Raw genomic sequence first — 25,275 nt, 5'->3', positions numbered from 1 at the left:
TTAGCATAAATCTTAAACTTGATTTTATTTTTTTTATGAATACGAATCACAAACTAAATGGTCCTAAACTAACTAAATCCAAACTAAATTATTTATTACAGGTTTTTTTTTATTCACTTTGGTACTATTTTCACAAATAAGGTGTACATTCGCAAAACTCTTACTAATATCACAACAGATCATCAAAAGTGCATTTTTTTTAAACTGCTGAGTAACTATGCTAACATTGAAAGTACAGAAGTAATTATTTGGCATGGACCTGTGACCTCTTGTATAAATATGACTTGTCAAATTTACAGTAGAGAGTGAGGATTATGTGGTTACATTATCATTTACCACTGACCTCTCTTACCTCTTAAATATTTGTTTACATTTCATTAATGAACAATGAACATTAATTATTAACCACAACAAAATAAACCGACCATTGTTGCTTTATCACCAGTGATGTGCAGGTGCCATCTAAGTAGGCTACCTTGTGAGATGTAATCTAATCTTGAAAAAAGGCTTAACATTTTTATTGAGTGTATCTATAATTTACCATATACAGTGAGAATTATATTTGATTTAAACAAGACAATAAACTCTAAAATACTGTTCATTTATATTGTTTATTATTGTTTACTGTAAAATATTGTAAGAAATGTTTTAGAAGTAAAAACTATGAATCATGCTATAATGTGTGTGCTATCTGTCTGTCTCTTAATTACATGCACATAATGTTCCCTTTCAGCAAAAGCAAAATTGAAAAGATTCTTCAAGGCAACCGCTAAGCATTAGGCTATATGTCCCTTTCCATCCCCAATATCAGCTTAGCCTGACGTATAAACAGTGAATATGATATTGAGCGTATCAAAACAGCAACAGCTATGTGTACTTCTTGCCATGGATGATGCAGGGCGTCGTTTGAACGCGAGTTACCCCGACGGTTTCACCGAGAATAACCCGAGCACTGCAGCATCAGCACCAGTAGCAGCCGATGCGCAGGTGCCGCCTTTAAAGAGACCGCGCGCTCAATTCTCCCGTGCTGCTGGACAGGCTGTAATTTCCCTTTGTTTAAGTTTTTCGTCTACATCATCTCCAACCCCACCCGTTCCTTTGCCTCTCTCCCCCAAAAAAGCAATCTCATAAGCAAGTGGTTCTAAAAATAGGTTTGACATACGTTTTCCTCCTGCCCCACTATACAGCTATTTATATTTTAAATAATTTATATTTTATCCAAAGATTTCCATTTTGCAAAATATCATCAATTTAACCAATGTAAGACTTAATTATAAAATTGATTTTTAAAAATGGGTAAAAGTTACATTACTGTATACGGTAGTAGGCTATATATAAATTCATTGCATTTAACATATTAAATAAGTAGCCTATTAAAGGTTAGAAAATAGTAAAAGTAAGAGTAAAAAAACAGTGTAATGCGTATTAGCTACTAGTCTAAAATATAGGCCATATCATAGGCTATATATCAGTAACAATATAGGCTACATATTTTTGTTTATGGGCATTCCCAAAATTCCCTGCGCGAACCACTACACTTAGCCTAAGTTTTATTTTTGAAATAGGCTAGGCTATGCTTTCTATTCTTATTTTTGTTGTCAGTCATGTAGGCTAGGCTACTTGAACCGTTTTTTTTTTTTATTTATTAGGCCGATATTAGTTAGGCTACATATTTTAATATTGTTGTAATATTATATCCTCATACAGGTAAAAAAAATATATATAAAAAAATAGGCTAATGTCACCAAAATGCACGTAACATCATCATTGTATGGCAAAGTGCAACCACTCAGCTGCCAGTGTTTACCATAAATTTACCCAACAATTTAAAATGCGGGATTTTTTCGAAATAGGCTACCTGCAGTGCAAACACAAGCAAAGCATCATAATGTAAGTAACCAAATATAGTCCTTCACTGCTACTTTAATCGTCCTCCAGTGTGTAGGCTAACACAGGTTTATTTCGGATGAGAGCAGTTCCGCCCATACCACAGACCGCCGGGCGTGCCAGGGCTCCTCTGTCCACTGCGCGCTATCATACTGCGGTGCAGCATCCGGAGGACCGGGCAGAACGAGCACTACTTCTCTCTGCACAGCTCCATACGCATTCTGGATGACTGTTATGCGCAATGATCGAGTCATGTTTGCCCTTCCGTCAGCTGTCCGAAATGAAACTCCTGGTTTAACAAGGATGCTGCATATATTTAATTATTCATAACTGTTATGTTTATTTTGGATGGGGATTGTCTCGGTATATTTTCAAGGAACGACATGAATGTGACGTTCAGCGGCTTTCTGAAGGAGAAGAGCATCCTCGCCGTCACCGGTGAGCGGGATCGGGCGTGTAACGGAGCATCTTTTCTCTCAGCTGGACTAGTGCGGGGCCGCTCCTGTTGCTGAAGCCTGTGTGTACTATTCTCTTGAGCTAAGAGGAATGAATTGGACATTTTTATAAGGAAACACACTGCCAGAGAGACGTTTGATTCACTCAACGCGTCAAAAAAAGTAGGTATCATGTCATTTTGAGTCTGTGAACACTTGTAGAGGATCTCTTAGCCTGTGTTTTGCATGCGTGTGATGTCATTGACAGGGTAGTGATGCATGTTATTCTAAACACTGACTCTATTCACCAGATTGAGTGCATGTGCAATGAATGTGATTGGCATTTATTTATTAATAATTATTGTTCCCTCATAATTGCTTATTGAGTGCTCTGTCTTATATTTGTGTTGGGAAGTGGAGCATCAGTGAGTGAAGGGAGACAGTGACCTATCTCTGACAGACTGGGTTTTCACTACTGGTTCTCAATCAAGTCCTCAACACTGCACATTTGGGATGTTTTCCTTATTTAATACAACTCATTGATAGCATCAGCTCATTAGTAAAAGCTCCAAGACCTAAATTGGGTGTGTTTAATAAGAGAGACGTACAAAATTCTGATTCATTCTGAGGTGCTCAAAAACATGGCCTCCTGACCAGAAAAAGAGAGTCAAGTTGTGGCCAATAGAGTCGTAAGTGACATAATCATTAGGCCTATGCCTTTCTATATATGCCTTTACCACTTGGTCAACCTGGTCAGACTGGTCTGTTGTCTGGTTTTGAATTAATTTGTTAATCCTGCTTAACACCAGTTTGGCCAGGCTGTGGGACCATCTTGAACCAGTAAAGACCAGAATTCCAAATTAGGCTGCATACTGTATATTATATTGGAAATATTTTACATAAAGTGTTCAGGACAAGTCTTTTGAAGATGAATCATTTCAATATGAAGAGGATCAAGTGCAGGTCTGTCTGTGAGGAAGATGGATTGGGTGAATTTACAGATTTTGAATCCCTCTGAGGTTTTTTGTCCCCCTGTTGGTGCATGTATTTCATCCAACCTCAGCAGTGATGGAATGATTTTATTTAATGAAAACCTGTGTCAAGTGGCAAGAGGGTCCAATACATGTAAAGCTCCCGAGCAGTCTTTGATCAGTTTTGAAATGTAGTTTTGTTCGATTCTCCAGCCTCTTGTCTTGTGCCTTTAGACATAATGGAAAATAAACTGAGCGCTTTTTAATGGAAGATACCATATTGACAAGCACTTTAACGGTATAATTTGCTAGATGGCAACAGTGAAAACATTGGTTCTTTTATAGAGGCATGCAGGGTTTTATCAAGCACAGCACCCGGAACTGGTTTAGATGCTTCTGCAGCCTAAGTGCTTTCTATATTGACGTGAAATACAATAACTCATTGGATTCCACGTTCTCATTGCTGTCAGTACTGTTTGTACCTCTGTAGCTCAGTTTTACAATGTCAGTGTCATTGAATCTGGTGGTGATTTTTAATTGAATGCTGATATGACTATTTAAAAGTCTGATACTCTTGCAGAAAGGCACTTGTGTACTGCATTCTGAGTAATGCAATTCTTGTATGCTGTGGACTAATACATTGTTGGGATCAATTGTCCCAGTCCCTACGAGGGAAATTAATTAATAAACATACTAAATTATGCTTATTTGAAAAATTAAGAACGTTTTCTTTGGGTGGGTTAGTGTAGGGAGATAGAATATCGGTTTGTACAGTATAAAAATCATTGTCTATTGATAGACAAAGATATCCCCACGAAGATAGCAAATCCTGACATGTGTGTGTGTAGAATGTTCATACTCTGTCATTCAGAAAGTTCATATGAATCAGCACTATACTGTTGTCAGGTTGTAATCAGATCTTTACTCATCATAACAGTTCTTTCTGGAATTACAACCTCAGCCTTCCACATCCAGCAGGAAAACGAGAGAATCCTACTAAATCTGTAAGAGCTTTCATTTTTATAGAGGATAATTCTTTAAAAATTCTGTGAGTTTATCTAAATATTCATAAAAATAGAACAGATTATGCTCAGGAAAGTTCTTCATTACTATTGAAAGATACAGAAATACTAATTTTAAATTGAGAGAGATGCTCGACCCAGTGGTCAGTTGTAATTCTTGTCAGCTTGTTCGTTGAGAGCTGCCCACGCAAAACTGAAAAAAAGGTTTCCATCAAAGCTTCAGATGTTGGCATCAAATTCCACAGGCTTCAAGGGTAATTACTCTACTAACTGAAACTGTCTCCAAGTGCATAACCCTCATGTCTGAGCAGATGCTTCCTCTGTCACAGATTTATGCTCAAAATATCTTTCTAGATGGCCTCAGGATAATATAGTTAGCAGCACCCAAATGCCATTCAACTGGCCTTACCGAAAACACTTCATTAAACCATAATGTGGTTGGAATGAGTGAATGTTTATTCAGAATGATGACCACCATGATTAATTCATGTTTCTTTTTAAAAGACAGAATGATTTTGTTACCTTTCTGTTCCTCTTTTTTTCTCTTCAGCCCATCCTCACATACAGTAGAATCAATAGACTCAAATAGGAGTGTGAATGTACGCACAACTCATCAAATACATGTTCTCCTCTGCATAAGTGTGTGTATGTGTGAGGTGATTGCATTGAGCTAGATTTGATTGCGGAATCAGTAGTATGATTTTATGATTCTGTGTCAGTACAAATGTTCCATATTTATACATTATAACTATTTTTTCATCATTGCATTCTCCCACATTTCCCAGGCTCTTGGTATGGCTGCGAAGTCTTCAGAGCCGGGGTCAGTTTCCATTCCCATGGAGGAGACTAAGCGTGCGGGAGGAGCCCCTCAAGATGCTGCCATGCTGACCCACCTGAAGAAGGTGGAGAACCACATCACTGAGGCACAGAGGTTTTCTCACCTGCCTCGGCGTTCAGCAGTGGACTTGGAGTTTACAGAGCTTTCCTACACCATCCGTGAGGGCCCCTGTTGGAGGAGGCGAGGTATTGCATGAATCTTCAAGATGAAGCTTATGTGGTGGTGATTACTGTAAGATGAAGCTTAAACTTGGATGAAAATAACTCTAAATAACTCAAAATGAGTGATTATAGTTTGTTTTTCTGGTAGTATTAGTGGGTCATACATTTTACCTTTGAGTTTTTTTTTTTTATTGTGTCCGAAATCAAGACGCTGACAGCTATTTTCCTTTTATTGCCCATGAGTACAAAAGTGGTCATGTGATTTACTGATTTTATCTCTCCCAACCAATGACAACCTTTCCAGATATGATAAGCTACACACATTTGCACAGATATAATAATATTAGCCAAGAAACAGGAACTGTAATTATGCAACAAACCAATCATAAATCTTTGCTGACATGAACAACTTATTTGTCTGGTTTTCTTGTGATAAACATTTATTGTGTCTGAACTCAAGATACTGCTAATAAATTAAATTTATTACATGGTTTCTGGAAAACTCAAATCTGATTGGTCGATCGCTGTTGTCAGATCTCCGTCATCCATGCCAACATCATCTCATCTTAGTACTGAAACCTACTTTCAAACCGCAGATTCAAACTCTTTCGAACTTGTGCCATCTTGGGTCTCAGTAGTAAAAATGAAAAGGATTTTACTGTAATATTGTTGCACTGTTTTTTTTTAAGTGGAAGCTTTTATTTAATGTACTGGCAAGATCATACAATTATTTAAACTCAAATAAATTTTTCATGTCGTCTTATTTAGCCTACTTGGTGAGTTGGTGCATCGGTGTCATGAAGACCCAGTTGGGGTTTGTTTTGTGATATGGACAGAATAGCTTTACATAATCCCTTATCACTCCAAATTCACGACACACAAACACACATATACATGGACGTAATACTATTAGCTGCTCACACACACTCCACCCTGTGTCCTGGGCTGTGGAGTGCTGTTCTCAGCAGACTTTAGATATAGTAAATAATTCACTTCCCTAGACGGCACATTGCTCAGCTGTCTGTTGCCTAGTCTAGCTAAACCTGCCCGGGATGAGCTCAGCCCACACACGTGAACGCTCACACACACTTTATTGATAAGGACAATCTTCTTCTACACCGCCCATTTTTTAAAATCTGGTTGCAATGATTGATTGTACTTGGTGTTTTTTTTTTTTGTTTTGTTTTTTGCTCTGCAGCATAGGCTGGGGTTTGATGGACATATCAGACTCGATAGGTTTATCTGACATTCTGTGTAGCTCGTGAGATAAGATAAGAGATAAAACTGGCAGTCTTAAGAAGGTATATGGAGAGCTTAGATAAAAGGAGAAATGTTGTTAGAAAAATTGTTAGTTTGAGCTTTGGGTGTATGTTATTCTGGAAAAGGGTTCATGGAATTATGAATTTTATCTTTATATCCTGGTATATTCTCACTGTGCTATCTCTCATTTCATCTTTATGAAACTTCCTCGAAACATGTTGAGTACATTAAGTAGTATATAAAAAGTAGATTTTGTTTAATATATATAGACCATTTTTTGTATAAATATTTAATGAAAATACGTACATTTCATGTATTTTTATTATACAATACTTAATATTATATATATATATATATATATATATAATGTATATATGTATATATGTGACCCTGGACCACAAAACCAGTCACATGGGTCCATTTTCTGAAATTGAGATTTGTACATCATCTGAAAGCTGAATAAATAAGCTTTCCATTGATGTATGGTTATGGATAGAACAATATTTGGCCGAGATACAACTATTTGAAAATCTGGAATCTGAGGGTGCAAACAAATTGAAACATTGAGAAAATCGCCTTTAAATTTGATTCGATTGTGCTGCATTCATTCACAAAAATAAATGTTTTATACATTTATGGTAGGAAATTTACAAAATATCTTCATGGAACATGATCTTTACTTAATATCCTAATGATTTTTGACATAAAAGAAAAATCGATAATGTTGACCCATACGATGTATTGTTGGCTTTTGCCACAAATATACTTGTGTGACTTGTGACTGGTTTTGTGATCCATGGTCACACACACACACACACACACACACACACACACACACACACACGCGCGCACACACACATATATATATATATATATATAATTTTATAATTTAAATATAATTCATACATATGCTTTACAAAAAAAAAATATATGACATCATTGCACAATTACACAAAAGGAATAAGTAGATTTAATTAAATATGTATATACAAAAATAGCTTATTAAATGTATATAATTTATGTGTGCGGAGTGTCTATTTACACCAATGCAAATAGCCCACCTTGTTGGCAGAAGCTATTTACACTAACTCCACCCCACCATTGTCTGATTGAGCCAGACAGAATGAGTAGCATGGAGTGTGAGGCGGGTTGCATAAGCTTTGGCTGAACTCATTCTTTTCCCTTTTCCCATCGCATATCAGCTCGTAGAGGCCTTTATTTTAAATAAAAATTAAGACAATATTCGTAAAAAGTAGTAATAAAGTGCCTAACAGGTATTTAATAGTGGGAATATAGTGTTTAAGGGGCAGGATTTGGAGTAGCTGTAGGGGAGGTAATGTCAAGTACAAGTAATGTCCCAAAAAAGCAACACCCATTTATTGATTTATAATAAATATAGTCCTATACATTAAATATGTTGTTATTACTGCATACTGTTTTATAATATACTACATTGCACTGAGGTGCAAATAGTATCTACCACTAATAGCTTGTGCAAAGAAAATACTTTTTCACTTAGTGTAAATAGCATCTATTACTATTTGAACTTAGTGCAAAGAAAATACTTTTTGTTGCTATTTACACTCTGTGTACATTTGCTCTGTGTACCTGCTTATGGAGCTTCACTACATATCTCATAACTCTCATTGCCTTCTGTCTTTCTCCCTCTTTCTATGCTCCATGTATTTTAGCCAGTAATCCTCATGGAGTGGTTGCAGTGCTGCGTTAATGCTGGTGAATGATGGCTTTTGCACACACAGCAGCTCCTATAGCTTTGTGTCCTCCAGACCAGCATGCTGAGCTCCACCCACCCCCACACACACACACACACACACACACACACACACACACACACACACACACACACACACACACACACACACACACACACACACACACACACACACACGACAGATGTATATCATAAGGTCTCCTGCACACATGTGCCCTTACTAAATGGAAGATGGTGAATCATAGAGTGGTGATCTCTATTGATAGCCGGTCGCTCCTGAGTCTCTGTGTTTCTTATATGTTTGAAGGGTGTGCCACATTATATTTTTTTCTGAATTAGCTCCCCATACATTAGTATGCCATTCTTTCATTATTACCTCATCCCTAATTATACAATCCCTCTGTTGTTCCATCTGTTGAGAAACAAGCTCTTTCATGTGCAATTTCTGTATCAGCAGTTTTAGATGTATCATTTCATGCTGAAAAATATTTAGGTCTTAGCAAATTTGATAACCTTATTCAACCATTTCAAATAATCTTGGAAATGAGATATAATTGTTAACTGTATTTACAGTCTATGTGGCTTTATAAAACACATTTGTTTTTGTGAAATATTATTACAATTTAAAATAACTTTTCTATTTTTAATATATTTTAAAATTACAGAGCAAGTTGATGAAAAAAATATGAGATGGAGAATGTTTTCTCCCATTCAATATTTTTTCCACCACCATGCTACGTACAAAATATTATTTATTCTTGTAATGGCAAAGTCTTTAGTGTCACATAATATCATAATAATATGCTTATTTGGTACTTAAGAAACATTTATTATTGTTATCAATGTTAAAAACAGTTGTGTAGCTTAATATTTTTAAGGAAACTGTGATCATTTTTAATTCAGGATTCTTTGATGAATAGAAAGCTCAAAACAGCATTTATTTAAAAATAGATTCTTTTTTTTGGTAAAAGTCCTTACTGTCACCTTTGAGCAAATTAATCCAAACAGGACCGTATAAAACAGCAACAGCCGGCATGGACATTTATATGCATTAAAATTCTGAAATGTTTATGCATTTTCAAACTGGTAAATTTTAAAAATACTGCAAAGGCAAATGTATTTGCTTGCATGCTAGATACATGTTCATCCAGGTTTACCTTGTTATTTTTCTCACCTTTTCATTGCTGTGCCGTCCATGTGGAATTTTGTGAAGGTCATACAGAATTGTTCCTCTATAAGTACTACCCTGAGCCTTGAATGATAATGTATGTGAGTAAAGGCAGAGCGAATAGATTAATAGTTATGTGCAGGCTGATGGTTTTATTTCTGATTGATGAATAGAAGCTATGTGGCTTTCCTGCCATTTAACCCTCCTCCTAGATGTCATGCTGCCTCTTCCCTCTCCTAGCCTCTCATCTTTATTGATCGGTCTCTGTTGTTTTTGCTTTTCTGTATTACCTCTGGCCCCTCTCTCTCCACTTTGTCTTTTCCTCTGGACTCCTGATCGCCTGTCATGTTTTATCTTCTCTTATCTTCCTGCAATTTCTTATCCCTTGCTCTGTTCCTCCTCTCTCGCTGCTTTTAGAACATGTCGAGTCATAAACATTCTGAATTTCGGATGGTTGCTTTGATCTGAACCTGTGGGAACTAGCATGGCTGCCATATATGTTATACAATACCAGTGCAAATTAGTTAGAGTTATGAGTAATGCAGAACAGTCACAAATCTGCTCTGTTAATATACTACATCTCCAGCACTGTAAAAAACATGTGAAATCTACAGTAATTTACTGTGTTTGTGCACAGGAAATTACTGTATACAAGTTCACAGTAGAATACTGTCACTGTGTATTCACTCAAAAATTGCAGTAATGAAGGGAGTACTGCAATCAAACAGTTGACGGTAGCCATTGACTTCCATAGTATTTTTTTTTCCATTCTATGGAAGTCAATGGCTACCGTCAACTTTTTGATTATCAACATCTTTTAAAATATATATTACTGATTGTATAATCAATTACATAATTTATTCTTGTGTGTTCTACAGTACATTTGAAGCTCTATAAAGTATGAGTGTGTGTAGTATGAATGTAATCCAGAAATACTACATTCGCCATGTTACCCTTATCACGTGACCTTCCAGCGTCAGTTATGTCGCTTCACTGCCATTCACAAATCCTCTTCAGAATCTCGCCGGAAGAAGTAGGTCATCCGGGTACTTTTTGCCTACTCTTTTATGAGTACTGTGAATTCGGACATACTTCTTTTGTCACTGTTTTTCGCCAATAGGGAAGTATATGTGATTTCAGCTGCAGCCAAAATCAACAAATAATGACAGGGCAAATGAACCAAACCAAAACAGAATACATTACAATTATATTGTATGATATGTGACCCTGGATCACAAAACCAGTCTTATGTCGCACGGGTATATTTGTGGTAATAGCCAACAAAACATTGTATGGGTCAAAATTATAGATTTTTCTTTTATGCCAAAAATCATTAGGATATTAAGTAAAGATCATGTTCCATGAAGATATTTTGTAAATTTCCCACCTTAAATATATAAAACATTTATTTTTGTGAATGGATGCAGCACTATCGCCAATAGAAATGGAAAACTTTAAAGGCGATTTTTTTCAATATTTAGATTTTTCTGTACCCTCAGATTCCAGATTTTCAAATAGTTGTATTTAGGCCAAATATTGTCCTATCCTAACAAACCATACATCAATGGAAAGATTATGTATTCAGCTTTCAGATGATGTATACATCTCAATAAATAAAAAATTACCCATAAGACTGGTTTTGTGGTCCAGGGTCACATATATGAATTATGTTTTCCTGTCATTTTATCAATTCAGTTTTTTTTAACAATTCCGTGTTATTTAACAGTTTTTTTTTTTTTTTTTTTTTTCCCCTAATGTTGCTGTTATAGAACATGGACAGTACAAGCCAAAAGTTTGAACCAACCCTCACACTCACTTGAATGAGATAGTGTGTTCAACTTTTGACTGGTACTGTCACGAATTCAGCCTCTGTGGCTCCCTCCGCTCACCACCAGAGGTCACCATCACCTGAGTACTAACTCTGTGGACTTCATTTCCCATATGCCCCGTACCTGTGACTGATTCCACTCACAGGTGTTTCCCATTGACTCACAGGTGTTTTCCATTGACTCTATACTATTTAAACTGTTCTCCCAGCTTCCTCATGGCGAAGTCTTGTCTTGCCATGCAAACATTTCTGAGCGTTTATTCCGTGTGTGATTTCCCGTGTATGACCTGGACTGTTTACTGGACTCTGATTCTTTGCCGCCTGCCTATTCTGATTCCATCTGCCTTGTCATTTGATTATCCTGTGTGTTTGCCGCCTGCCCTGATCTCCAGCCTGAACTCTGACTTTGATTCTGCCTTATCTACATTGTGTTTGAAGCCCGTGATTGAACTCTGCCTGTTAGACTTGCATTCTGTTTTAATAAAGCTGCATATGGATCCTCACGACACTGACTCCTCGTTACAGGTACATTATGTCATGGGAACATAGTGGTGTTTATGTTTATGATTATTTATGTTTATGAATTACTGTCTAATGATCATAGCACCATGATTTAAAGTGTTATCTCCAGTGACTAGCTTCAGTATTGCTGTAAAGCTTCACTGCATTGCATGAGGCAAACTGATGAATACTTATGCAAATTGTTGATCAAAATTAATACTGGCCAAGAAAACTGATTCATTAATCAGTATTTATGCCCTCCTGCCCACTCAAACCAACTCAAGTCAGTACATAGCTTGCCCTGCTGTTTATCAGTCATGCTAATGCTACCAGCAGCTCTGGCGAGAGGAGCAAGCTGAGGCTACAGTTAGCCAGGGCTCTGATATTTATACTTGGCCTGTTAGCTTATATGAAATATAAGTCTTAAATGAATAAATGAACGAATGAGGCATTTATATAGCGCTTTCATAGTACTACTGTACACCCAAAGTGCTTTACAATCATATCAACCATCCAAGATGATCCAAGATGACCTTGCCTATAACGTCACAAATAGAGAGGGGCAGAGAATTTGGCTGAAATGAATTTTCAAATCCATCTGACAGATTACACTTTGGATTGTGGTACTATGATATTAGACAGTTATTAGTTTGGATAAACATAAGTAGTCACAAATGTAACCACTAGTATGTGCCCATTACATATGTTTAACAATGTCCTAAATGAGAAACAGTAATGGTTCTTCTATGCTTAAACACTATTACCGTTAAAAAAGCAGTACTTGCAAATTAGTGTGTTTTACTTTACAGTAACACGGTTGCTACTGTAAATGAAAACAGCAAAAATACGGTTATTTCTTCTACAGTAAGGTATTTGATAATTGTTGCCAGTTAATTACTGTGAAGATTTTACAGTAAGTTACTTGTCAATAGCTGCCAGTTAATAACTGCTTTTATTTTACAGTAAGTTACTTGTCACTTGCTGCCAGTTAATTACTATGAATTTCACAGTCATATTTCTTACAGTGAGGGGTCTGTCTCTGTGCTTAAAGGTGCTCTAAGCGATCCCGGGAGTCGTAACTTCTTGTTGACATTCGAATTGTTGTCAAACAAAACGGAGGCTAGCTAGACCCTCCCTCCTCCTCATCCCGTATCCTCCCTCCTCCCCTCCCTTCCGGCATAAAGGAAAGTCAAAATAGTCACTACAAACAAAGTTAAGTTTTACTGATACTTCATTCAATGTGTAATGTCGCCAAGTTAGATAAATGCTTTTATATATTGCAGAACAGAATGCAGAAAAAGAGAAACATTATCTTAATCGTTTCGCCACCTGAGGTTATAACTATAGCTCCCATAAAAGGACGCAATAATAGCAAGATAACGTTAGCTTCGCGTTTCCCAGAGCATAAACAACGGCGGCGTCGTAAACAAATTTAGTCAAAGTTGTCAACAGCCTATAAATGAACAATCAAATTCATAACAAACAGTGGGTGAAAACAGTCATTCACACAAATTGTCGCCCTACTGTGAATTTGCTTGATCGTTTACAATAGAGATTGATCGCTAGCTGAAACATATATGTTGTATTCACCAAAGTTAACGCTGACTGCATAGTTCTAGCTAATTACATCCTTGTGTTGGTTTGGCGAACATGAACGTCAGTTTAGAAAGAAAAATGGATTTACCTGTTCTGCAAAAACAGAGCAACTGAATGTCGGATTGGAAGCCCTTCTGCCGGCGGAGTTCTCGCCACCTTTCGAAGGTTTTTCCGATGTATATTCGGGACTTCACGCGTTCCTTATCCTTGTCCCTCTTCTTTGCAATTTGTTCATCGAAACGTCGTCTCTTTGGTCGTGTGTCAGCCATAATTCAAACTTCCCTCTTCATGCTTCTCTCTCCTCCACACACTCCACACCCCCTTCATGTGTACGCGCACTAACCCCCCAAACCCCACCCTCCAATGCTTCTTGTCGGTCATTGGCTGGAGCACTGTTTGTTGTGTTTCGTGGTGCGGGTGAGCCCAGTTTGTTTTTGTTGCCGTTTGTGGAGCCTGTGGTGTCTAGAGAGACCACGTTTTTTTTTTACAGTGTGTTCGGGGGACAGGCAGCTAGCGGATAGTGAGGAGATGTTTGCTGTATGTGACAAAAAATGTTTGGGCCTAAAAAACGCGTTGCATCACTTAGAGCACCTTTAAATTGCAGCTAATTAACCCAAATACATTCTTGTAATGCACCAAATATTTCATTCAATTTGAAATATCCTTTTTCTACCTTCAAACTGTTTGCTAGCTTGTTCTAATGCAGAATATTAGATTCTGTGCTCTTGCTTGAGGGTGTTAATCTTAAAAGGCACCTGTTATGCTTTTTAAAAACATATTATTATTTTTTTACCTTTCCTTCAGTCTGTGATATAGCTGTTTGTGCATGCAAACGATCTGCAAAGGTACAAAGTCCACAGTAAAGGGAGTTAATTTCTCCAACAGAAAATACTTGTCTAAAAATGCCTCGTTTGTAGTCCTGCCATTATTTCTGTGACTACACATTCTGTGACTACAGATTTGCATAATGCCTACTGGCTGCTTTGGTCCGCCCTCAAAGAACAGTTGGGTGAGTGAATTTGCCAGTGTCCAGGAAATACTGTTTTTTTCACTGGAGAGCTGGAATGGACTTTACTGACACCATTGTTACCATAGCTATAATACAGTTTTTAGCTGCTGCACAAAGCCTCCGGAGCTGAAACTTGATTATGTTAAAGGGTGTTACATTTCTGACACACGCTATAAGAATTTGACCAACAGTCTGGCCCAGATGACCAATTAGAGCACAGACTGGACTTAAAAGTTGGGCTTTAAAGAGACAGGAACTAAAACAGAGCACTTCAGGCAGAAGGTGAAAAAAGGGTGCTGCGAGAAACATTAAAAAGTTGTTTTTGAACTTGAAATCATGTAAATGTATTCTAGCAGATCTCAATCATATTAGAGAACTGTAAGTATTCTGTCATTGCATAGTTCATTCAGTATTTCAATTTTTAGCTCTCATAGCCCTTCCACAAAATCGTGTTTGCCTATATGAGCTAATTATTCATAATCATGGCCATGTTGTACTAATTCGTTCCATTATTTTCATTAAATTGATTTTTAATGATTTTTGAAATGATTACTAATTCATTCCATTATTTTCATTAAATTGATTTTTCACCTTCTGCCTGAAACTACTATTTAACTATTAAAACAAGTGAACGAAATAGTACAACATAGCAAAGATGTTGAAACATGGCCACAATATAATTTTTTTCCTCATGTGTGGGGCTCCAAAGCAACCTGCTCCATGTAAATATAATATTTTTTTAATGAGTAAAACTTTTTAAGGCAAAAAGATTTAGATTGTGAATATAGTTACTGACTTTCAGGAACCCTCCTAACACTCTGTAGGTCTGTACGTTCCTAACACAAGACCATATCGCTAGCAGATTGATGGATGCTTTCTTCCTTATCGGCACACAACCGCAAACTGCATGGATGCATCTATTGATTAAATGTGTTTAAACTTTCCAAGAGCGGTCTCAGGCTGATCCCAGTTCAGCCCATTCTATAGCACAGACCCATGTAAGTGATCCCACAGACACAGTGCTGTTTGTTTTTAACTCGTGCTGGAGATGGAGAAAAATGCATGAGCAGATTAATGCTCAGGTTACACAACGTCAGCATGTTGCAAAATCTAAAGATAAATTATTAGTTACAACAGGATGCAGGGCATATCATTTGTGGTTGAGTTGTTAGCATTTAATACTCATGCGCGCCACAGATCATTGGTATGCAGAGAAGCATACTGGAAATTATAGGTCGATGTAAGGGTGTTGCCCATGTCGCTCTCTTTCTCTTTCTCTTTCTCCATTCTGTCACTTATCATACATCAATTTTTCCATGATGCATATGCGGAGAAGGAGAGAGACATGCAGGGAATGAAAGAGAGCGATCAGAGCACTTCACTAATGACTCAAGGATCTGACTGAAATATAGAGAGAGACACAGATAAAGGGGGAAGACAAAACGTATAACATAACAACAGGGATATTCAGTGAGGCGTCTGTGGTCCTGAGGGGGTCTATATACTATACTGTAACGGATTCTGTTTCATTTCAAACTCTTTCTTTTGCATTAAAGGGGTCATGACATGGATTTTTATTTTTATTTTAATATGTTCCTCGAGGTTCACTTATAATGTAATAAAGTTTTTTGCACAATTTTCACACACACACACACACACACACACACACACACACACACACACACACACACACACACACACACACACACACACACACACACACACACACACACACATATATATATATTTGTAATATTTTAAACAAAAAAATATTGCAAAGCGGAATTTTCATTACTTTACATTTATTAGTATCAGTGTTTAAAACAGATGTGCTATTTTTGTAGATTTCTGATATATTTTGTGGAAACAGTGAAAAATTCTTTTTCAGGATTCTTTGATGAATAGAAAGTTCAAAAGATTTTTTTTTTTTAGTAGCAACGAAAAGTCTTTACTGTTGATCAATTTAATGCATCCTTGGTGAATAAAAGTATTAATTTTTTTTCTTTCTCTCCTTTTTTTTAATCTTCCTGAGCCTAAACCTTTAAATGTAAAATGCATGTTTCTTAAAGTTGCTAGGCTTACAAGTCAACACTTGCATGCTAGGCCTATGTCATTTTTGCTATTTCAAAAAGATTTAAGACCACTGACATAAACAAGAAGCTAACAATGAGTGGCAGTAGCAACACAAGTTTCTGTCTCCCTCTTGAGGCAGAGATAAGAGTTACTGGTATGACTTCATTGCTTTTTCAGCACAATTAGATGATGGTTCAAATTTTGACTGTTATTCTGTCATTTGTAGTTTAAATAATTTTATTGGACATTACTTGAGGGTTAATATTTTTTAGACTGCACAATCAAAGTACTTCGAGTACAGAGTACTTCATTGGAGTTCACAGGTTATGATTTTGTATACAGTATATTAATATAATTCAATGTTTAATCAAGCCTATTTTTGTTTGATGCCAGCTAACTCTGACATGCATTTAATTAGGCAAGCTGTAACTCTCACAAAGCAGAATAAACACAATGTACCCAAAATGCTGTATGCAGGATTTAAGGCCCTTCTGAAGTGTCTGTCCGGAAAGTTCTGCAGTCGGGAGCTTATCGGAATCATGGGACCCTCCGGGGCCGGCAAGTCTACTCTCATGAACATTCTTGCCGGCTACAGGTGGGCATGCATTTATGCACAGAGAAGGAATATTCCATAATTAATGTCCTGTTTATCACTTCCCAGCCTTTCTTTTTCTAGTCTCATTAAGATTTATGTCCCATGTCTCTCTCTTCCTGCAGAGAGACAGGCATGAAAGGTCAAATCCTGGTAAACGGGCGACCCCGTGACCTCCGCACCTTTCGAAAAATGTCATGTTACATCATGCAAGAAGACATGCTACTGCCAAACCTAACAACACGAGAGGCAATGATGGTGAGATCCTTTGTGTGTGTCTGCGTCTGTGAGCATGAGAAGCGCTCTAGAATACTTCATTCTGATTGGTCAGTCACTGCATTCTGTGGGCAAATATATGCATTATTTTCATGAAGCTGTATATATAACAATTGTCCCTGGCAACCAATCTCTTTTCCTCAAATAATAAAATAATTTCAACTCAAATCATTATTTTATGCACAATTATTCGTACATAAACACCTTCAATTATATACGTATATAGTTTTTTTGATAATTGATTATAGATTAGCCTTGTTTTAATGTAATCTTTCTTTGTTTTGTTTAGGTTTCTGCTAACCTTAAACTTAATGAAACTATGGACGTGAAAAAAGAACTGGTAAGCTTTTGCAGCATCTCTATAGATAGTATGATATGTTAGAAAAATGATCAAAACTATGAAGCTGAATGGTGACATTGTGTTTATGTGTTTTTGTTAGCTAAATAATGATATAATGTGTGACAGGTGAATGAGATCCTCACAGCATTAGGACTGCAGGAGTGCGCCCAAACTCGCACCATCTCCCTGTCGGGTGGCCAGTGTAAGCGATTGGCTATTGCTCTGGAGCTGGTCAACAACCCTCCTGTCATGTTTTTTGATGAACCCACCAGGTACCCAGAGCTGTAGTATTACACACAGCCTTATTCTTAACCATAATCCTTTTAAAATACAATGTATGCATTAATATTGCTCCTTTACGAAACCTTTCTGTTTAATATTTCCAAACTTACATGTGTTTGTCTCTGTATGTTAGTGGTCTAGACAGCGCGTCCTGTTTCCAGGTGGTGTCCTTGATGAAATCTCTAGCTTTGGGAGGAAGAACCATTATCTGTACGATCCACCAGCCCAGTGCAAAACTATTTGAAATGTTTGACAAGGTCATTGCTGTATTCTAAAATTATATCGTATTGTGAAAAATTTGTTTCTGGGTTGAATGACTGGAAGTGTGTGAGGATGTTAATGTGTTCATGTTCTTCTTTAATACTCTGTATGTTCTTCTGTGTAGCTTTACATCCTGAGTCAAGGTCAGTGTATATATAAGGGGACGGTACCGTACCTTATCCCCTACCTGAAAAACCTTGGACTCCACTGCCCCACATACCACAATCCTGCAGACTTTAGTAGGTGTACTGTGTGTGTGTGTGTGTGTGTGTGTGTGTGAGAGAGAGAGAGAGAGAGAGAGAGAGAGAGAGTGTGAGAGAGTGTGAGAGAGTGTGAGAGAGTGTGTGAGAGAGTGTGTGTGAGTGAAAGTTTTTTTCTTAAGGGGATAGTTTTTACCCAAAAATGAAAATGTTGTCATCACTTACTCAACCTCAAGATGTTCCAAAACTGTATGAGTTTCTTTGTTCTGTTGAACACAAAAGAAGATATTTTAAGGGATGTTGGTAATCAAACCATTGTTGGTAGCCATTGACTTGCATAGTATGAAAAAAAAAAAGAAGAAAAGAATACTATGGAAGTCAATGGCTACCGTCAGCTGTTTGATTACCAACATCCTTTAAAATATCTTCTTTTGTGTTCAAAAGAAGAAAGAAACTCATACAGATTTGGAACAACATTGATGACAGCATTTTCATTTTTGGGTGAACTGTCCCTTTAAAAATGTCACACCTAAAGAAATTAATAATATTTAAGCCAATATGTTTGGTCAGGGAAAGTTTCTTGTTCAGCAAATCATCATATTAGAATGATTTCTGAATGATCATGTGACACTGAAGACTAGAGTAATGGCTGTTGAAAACATCTTTGTCATATAGGAATAAATTAGGCTACATTTTAAAATATATTAAAATAGAAAACAGTTCTTTCAAATTTAAATAATATTTTACAATACTACTGTTTTTACTGTATATTTGATCAAATAAATGCAGCAATGGTGAGCATAAGAGCTTTTGAGTGTATCTCCTAATTTACTTTTATTTGTTATTGATAGTTTTATTTATTTATTTATTTATTGTAATATTAGTTATATATTGTATCCAGTGTGATTGAGTTGCTGAAGGCATCATGCCAGTGTATTCAAAGAGTTGATATTTGTTTTTGGCTCCTCTTGTCTGTCCTGTCAGTCAATCACTCAGCATGTGTATGAATTCTGCTGTCTTTCTGCTGGCAGTAATCGAGGTCGCCTCAGGAGAGTACGGTGATCTGAACCCTGTGCTCTTCGAGGCTGTTCAGGGAGGCCTGTGTTCAGATGAGAGCAAGAAGAACTCCATTGACAAGAATGACCCCACCACATCCTGCCCCTCCCAGTGTTATAATGTGAGCGATGAACACACACTCTCACACACAAAATCTGTCAGTCTCTTTATCAGTCTCTGACCCGCTCACCTCTTGTGTTATTGTGTATTCGACCAGGATTCAGGCTACATTGAGAAACACACTTTTGCCACCAGTACCTTCACACAGTTCTGCATCCTCTTCAAGAGAACCTTCATCACAATATGCAGGGACACGGTAAGAATTATCCTCTCTTGTTATTGTCTGTGCCTAATATTAAATGTTATAGAAATGTTAAAAACTAACATTAGTTAATAATATTAAATGTGAAATAAAGTCATGACTCTACCAGCAACACGTTGAGCTCTGCATAGAAGCCACGTCTGTGTGTGTGTGTGTTCAGGTATTAACCCACCTGAGGGTGATGTCACACCTGTGTATCGGCGTGCTGATTGGTCTGCTGTACCTGAACATTGGGAATGATGCCAGCAAAGTGTTCAACAACACTGGCTTCTTGTTCTTCTCCATGCTGTTTCTCATGTTTGCTGCACTCATGCCCACCGTCCTTACATGTAAGGCAATCTGTGTGTTTGGTTGTGTGTGCATAATTATTTATGAGCATGGAAAACAGATTTGATCTGTCTGATTACTAAATCCTTTTTGGTTTGTAATGAATTAGAAGCGTTCTTATTGGCTTGATTGAGAGTTATGGTTCTTACAGAATCAGTGGATTGAATTAGACGCTGATGCAATGATGTATTTTCCTTGCAGTTCCAATGGAGATGTCAGTATTCATGAGGGAGCATCTGAATTACTGGTACAGTCTAAAGGCGTATTACCTGGCTAAAACCATGGCTGACATTCCATTTCAGGTATGTCTGTTTCTACATCTTTCTCATGTGATAATGTTAAATCAAAGCATGTAGCCACTATTATAACTAATTGGAAGGGCTTGAGAAGTTGGCATGTGAGGACAGACATTTCTAAATGTTGGGGGGATGTCAATCAATGCCCTAGTGGGTCTGTCACACTTTTCAAATCGTTCACATGTCTCAGATGAATGTATGAGTGCTTCTTCTCACTTTTCCAGGTAATTTGTCCGATAATGTACTGCAGTATTGTGTACTGGATGACAAAGCAGCCTCCAGAGGCAGCAAGGTATCTGCTCTTTATGGCGCTGTCCACCTCCACTGCCTTAGTGGCTCAGTCTCTGGGGCTTCTCATTGGAGCGGCATCCACCTCACTACAGGTATGAGGACTTCATGTATGAGTATGAGTGGTGGTAACATGCATTAAACTCACTACAAGTGACAGTGACAGTGAAGACTTTACAATTGTGTAAGAAGTTTATTTTAAAAGTTAATTTTATTAATAATTCCCTGAGATCCCCTGATATGATTGTAAAGCGCTTTGGGTGTACAGTAGTACATATGAAAGCGCTATATAAATGCCTCATTCATATAAATGCCTCATTCAATACGTTTATTTAAAAAAGTTATTAATAAAAAAGTTTATTTCAGCGTAGCAGTGACAAGTATATAAAGTTTGTCTGAGTCACAATGAATGTTAATGAATTTACCACATTGAATGTAAATGAAGTTACTATTGTGTTAAGAGCTGTGGTCTGTATGTTTATGAATATGAGACACCCCGCTGTCTAAGACAGATATATCACGGTTTCCACAAAAATATTTATCATCACAACTGTTTTTGATCATTTATAATAATTTGATAATTATAAGAAATGTTTATTGAGCATCCATTCAGCATATTAGACAGATTTCTGAAGGATCATGTGACACTGAAGACTGGAGTAATGGCTGCTGGAAATTCAGCTTTGACATCAGGAAATAGAAGACAGTTATTTTAAATTGTAATAATATTTCACAACATCTCAACATCAGTCAAATGAATACAGCCTTTGTGAGCATAAACATTCAAAGATGTACTAGCCCCAGACTTTTGAACTGTAGTGTACGTCAGTGTATCTGAAATGTAATGCATATATTTTTGCTATGATAATTTTAATACATTTAATACATGAATACATTTAAATTTCATGTCAGTGTCATTGCCTGGCAGTTATGATATCATGCAGATATCATGCACATATCAACAAAAATATGTGTAGTTTCATCTGTTGTATCTGTGTACTTTAATAGTTTTCAGACATAAATTAAATAATTTGTCTGATTAAAGATTATTCTCATAATTCCAAACAGTCTTTAGACTACTCAATGATACTCTAATTATTCAGTAAATCGATACTCTAATAATTCAGTAAATCTGTTAAACAACATTGCTGTCACGCTATGGCTGAGCTTGGTGTAGGCAGGACTCAAAGACGAAGATTAAAATGAAAAAAACTAGCTTGAGGTGCTTGGATCCCGGCTTTTATATTGACTGTTCTTTATATTTTCCTCTTTCGCATCTTCAGGTTGCCACATTTGTAGGTCCAGTCTCTGCCATCCCAGTTCTTCTGTTCTCGGGCTTCTTTGTCAACTTTGACACCATCCCCAAATACCTTCAATGGAGCTCCTATGTGTCGTACGTCAGGTCAGTCAAGAAACATAACAATTACAATCATAAACAGACATTCATCCCCAATCACAAAAATATCACACCCACACACTGATCTCTTCCTCTGCAGGTATGGTTTTGAGGGTGTGATCCTCTCCATCTATGGCATGAACCGCTCAGAGCTGGAGTGTCCCGGCGTGGTGTGTAAGTTCCAGAAACCAGAAGAGGTGCTGCAGCTGCTGGATGTGGAGGATGCTAAGCTCTACGTGGACTTCATTGTGCTGGGGCTCTTTGTCTTAATCCTGAGACTTGCCACGTACCTTGTTCTGCGGTATAAAGTCAAGTCAGAGCGTTAGGGACGGAGCTCCTCTTCAGACTTACATTTTATTTAACATACACATTAACTCATAAATGCACATAAAAATCTTTTTGCAATGGACGCAGAAACCAATGCGCATTGATTCCGGGGCCATTTTTTGGCAGTGCAACATTTATCCTCAGTTTTTGTTACTTGAAAAGTAATTTTAATTCTCTATATATAGAATAGTAAATTAATATAGAGGTTTTTTTACTTTAATTTTATTTTTTTGAATGTATTCCATGTAGTTTAACTGTGTAAATGTACCTGTTACTGAACACTGAAGCATGAGTCTGTTGACAGGATTGGATGTATTTACATTGACAATCTCATGACAGCTCCCAATAGCATGTGGATTGGCCAACAGCCAACATATGAACAAGTCTCTTTATACCAGATTGAAGGATCATCATATTATCTCACTGTTAATGCATTTAAATTCAGACCAAGCTGAAGAACATCATCAATATGTGTTTCGGAAGAGAGTGCGCTGCATGCTTTGGGCACTTTAGGACATGCAGGCAGCAGAAGCAAGAACTCTGAGTGAGGTGTTCGGGATATCCTAGACTGTAAGAATCGTCCAACCAGCGTATCTTCAATTCCATTTTTGTCTTCCCACGATACACTGAGATTGAAGAGAAAATATCTTCTGCAGCCTGCTGAACATAAAGACTTTCATGATCTCCCAAGGCAATTATGGGCAAAGCCACGCCAACCTAAATCCAACCTTCTGAGGAATGTTGAAGCAAGTGCCCTTGATCTGAACTGCCTATCATTTTTTTCTGAAGGGGATCTGATATCTTGTTTGAGAAACATTTCGGCATTTTGTCAGCATCCATCTGTCTCGTTACCTTGAATTCTCTGACAACTGCCTCTTTGGTATCCTGAGAGAGAAACGAACTATAGTTTGTGGGCTTTTGCTCTCTCGTTTTCATCAGGAGGGATCAAACCTTAAACTTGTACAATAAAAAACTCCCTACAGTGACCAAAAAAAAAAAAAAAAAAAAAACTCCACTCCGCTGAATTTACTGCATTCAGCCAAGAACGACACATATCAAATGTCAGAAAAACATTTGCAATCCTAATGTCTGATATTGAACATCTTATACGAACATCCATTACTGTTTAAATCTGGCCTGTTTCTTTATGCTTCTTTTGCTTAATCTGCACTGCTGAGGATATCAGGACATTTGCAGATAGTTGCAAGTGACACGATCATAATTAGATGCTGGATGAACACTTTACGCCATCTTCAATGTGCTTTTCTGGATGGATTAATCTATGATTCTTCTTTGCACTTGTATGTACACTTCCTCTTCCCTGCTTCTCCCCCCTAACAGCCAGGCTAATCAATACCGCAATGCAAACATCTCCACAACTGACTCGATGGAATATTTTTGAGTCCTGCTATGTGTTATGTCTCCTTATATAATGAAGACTACTAATAATCTGAGTATATACACAAAGAAAAGTATATGTGTTATGCTTTAAGCAAGACTGTAAATACATGTATGCACTTTTTTGATGTTGTTTTATTGGAACTTTTTTGGACATTCGTTAATTTTATTTTTATATCCTTAAATATGACATGCAATTCTGGAAAAGGGAGTGTTGTGACTGGAAACTGCATGATGAATTTGAAATCAAAACACAAGGTGCTGTGACTGAGGAATTTATGTTGCACATGTGTTGTAATACAGAAAATACTCCCAAAATAATTGAATAATCTGCTGCGGGTTAATTTTAGGACCTCTTGTTTTTGTTTTAGAATGTTGCCATTGGCAAGTTGACTCTACTTGAGCCATGTGAGTTATAAAAATGTTATATACAGGTTTTGAGACAGGAAGGTGGCCCTCAGAATAGTCAGTAGCATTTAGCTCTAACACATAGTACTGTAAGGTACGATTGCTCTTTTTCTAGAACAATCTGTCCGCCGTAACATTGCACACAGCTTTAAAGATGATCTTTTGGTCATTCTGTGAAGAATTGCTGCTCCAAAATCAGTTTTGCTTCTTTGCCATATGGTATACCCAGGGAAAACTAGGTCAGCACTTGGTCGTGGATGCTTTCGGAGCAAGGGATCAATGAAACTTAGCTGCTCGACAGTCAACAATCCAGTATTCAATATTGCTTGACTCCAACCAATCAGCAGTCGCTTAGACAAAGTGTTATCTGTTCTATTTCCTTTAGAGTCATTGGAGAGGTTTAGAATAAGGAAATGTTCACCATCAAGAATCTTTCTTCTAATGGTACACAGACATAGTGTAGAGAGTTGGATAATACCTGTTTCTAATAGCAATAGTATTGTTCTGTGCCTAGTGAGTAATATTTCCTAATCCTTGAATATTCAATTTTCTGTGCTCGTCTGTTAATTCCCTGTTGTGTACAAATCATCATTTTGCGTGTCTGTGTCATTAGAATGTGTCAATATGTTTTTCTGTATTTGGATGTTGAGAGACACCCGGATGAGATCATTTCACAAACTCATATTTAATTACGATTAGTTTGTATTTAAAAGCAAAATCACATTCTTTGTTACGCAGCATGCATGCCTTCACAAATAAAAAGCCTTTTACAGTTCCCTCTCAGATTAGAAAATAAAAAAGATAAGCAGGTAAAGTGCAAATTGATTTTCGAAATATTGAAAAGGAATTCTGTTGATTCAGTTTTATGTACGAAACATTCTGCAAGGTTTTGGCTTGCACAGCAGATGTGCAGAGAAGAAGAGTTACGAGCTTCCCTGCTGCATAATTATGTTTGCCTCATCATAAATGCAAGTTATGTGTGCTAAACCATGTTCAAATGATTATAATAAATGCATTTATATATTA

The 25,275-nt window shown here is 37.1% G+C and overlaps 1 protein-coding gene across 1 annotated transcript; it reads left to right on the top strand.

Moving 5' to 3' along the window:
* Positions 1–1,964: 1,964 nt before the first annotated feature.
* abcg4a (ATP-binding cassette, sub-family G (WHITE), member 4a) lies at positions 1,965–25,275 on the top strand. The gene is made up of 15 exons (XM_082169397.1): positions 1,965–2,504; positions 5,100–5,337; positions 16,958–17,075; positions 17,198–17,330; positions 17,638–17,688; positions 17,815–17,960; positions 18,104–18,227; positions 18,356–18,470; positions 19,463–19,608; positions 19,705–19,803; positions 19,970–20,138; positions 20,338–20,438; positions 20,657–20,815; positions 22,004–22,122; positions 22,217–25,275. The coding sequence occupies exons 2-15, from the start codon at positions 5,109–5,111 to the stop codon at positions 22,440–22,442; spliced, it is 1,935 nt and encodes a 644-aa protein (XP_082025523.1). The 5' UTR covers positions 1,965–2,504; positions 5,100–5,108; the 3' UTR covers positions 22,443–25,275.

The sequence above is a fragment of the Leuciscus leuciscus genome (genome assembly GCF_965113295.1).
Source record: "Leuciscus leuciscus genome assembly, chromosome: 5".
Lineage (NCBI taxonomy): Eukaryota > Metazoa > Chordata > Actinopteri > Cypriniformes > Leuciscidae > Leuciscus > Leuciscus leuciscus.
Note: the sequence above shows the minus strand (reverse complement) of the source record. Positions and strands in the feature narration are given on the sequence as shown.

Bases quoted from the DNA above. Each gene is read 5' to 3' on its own strand.
- abcg4a (XM_082169397.1), top strand. From the start codon at position 5,109: ATGGCTGCGAAGTCTTCAGAGCCGGGGTCAGTTTCCATTCCCATGGAG. The intron at 17,961-18,103 runs GTACCCAGAGCT...TCTGTATGTTAG, and splicing joins TTTTTTGATGAACCCACCAG to TGGTCTAGACAGCGCGTCCT. The intron at 20,816-22,003 runs GTATGAGGACTT...TCGCATCTTCAG, and splicing joins CGGCATCCACCTCACTACAG to GTTGCCACATTTGTAGGTCC.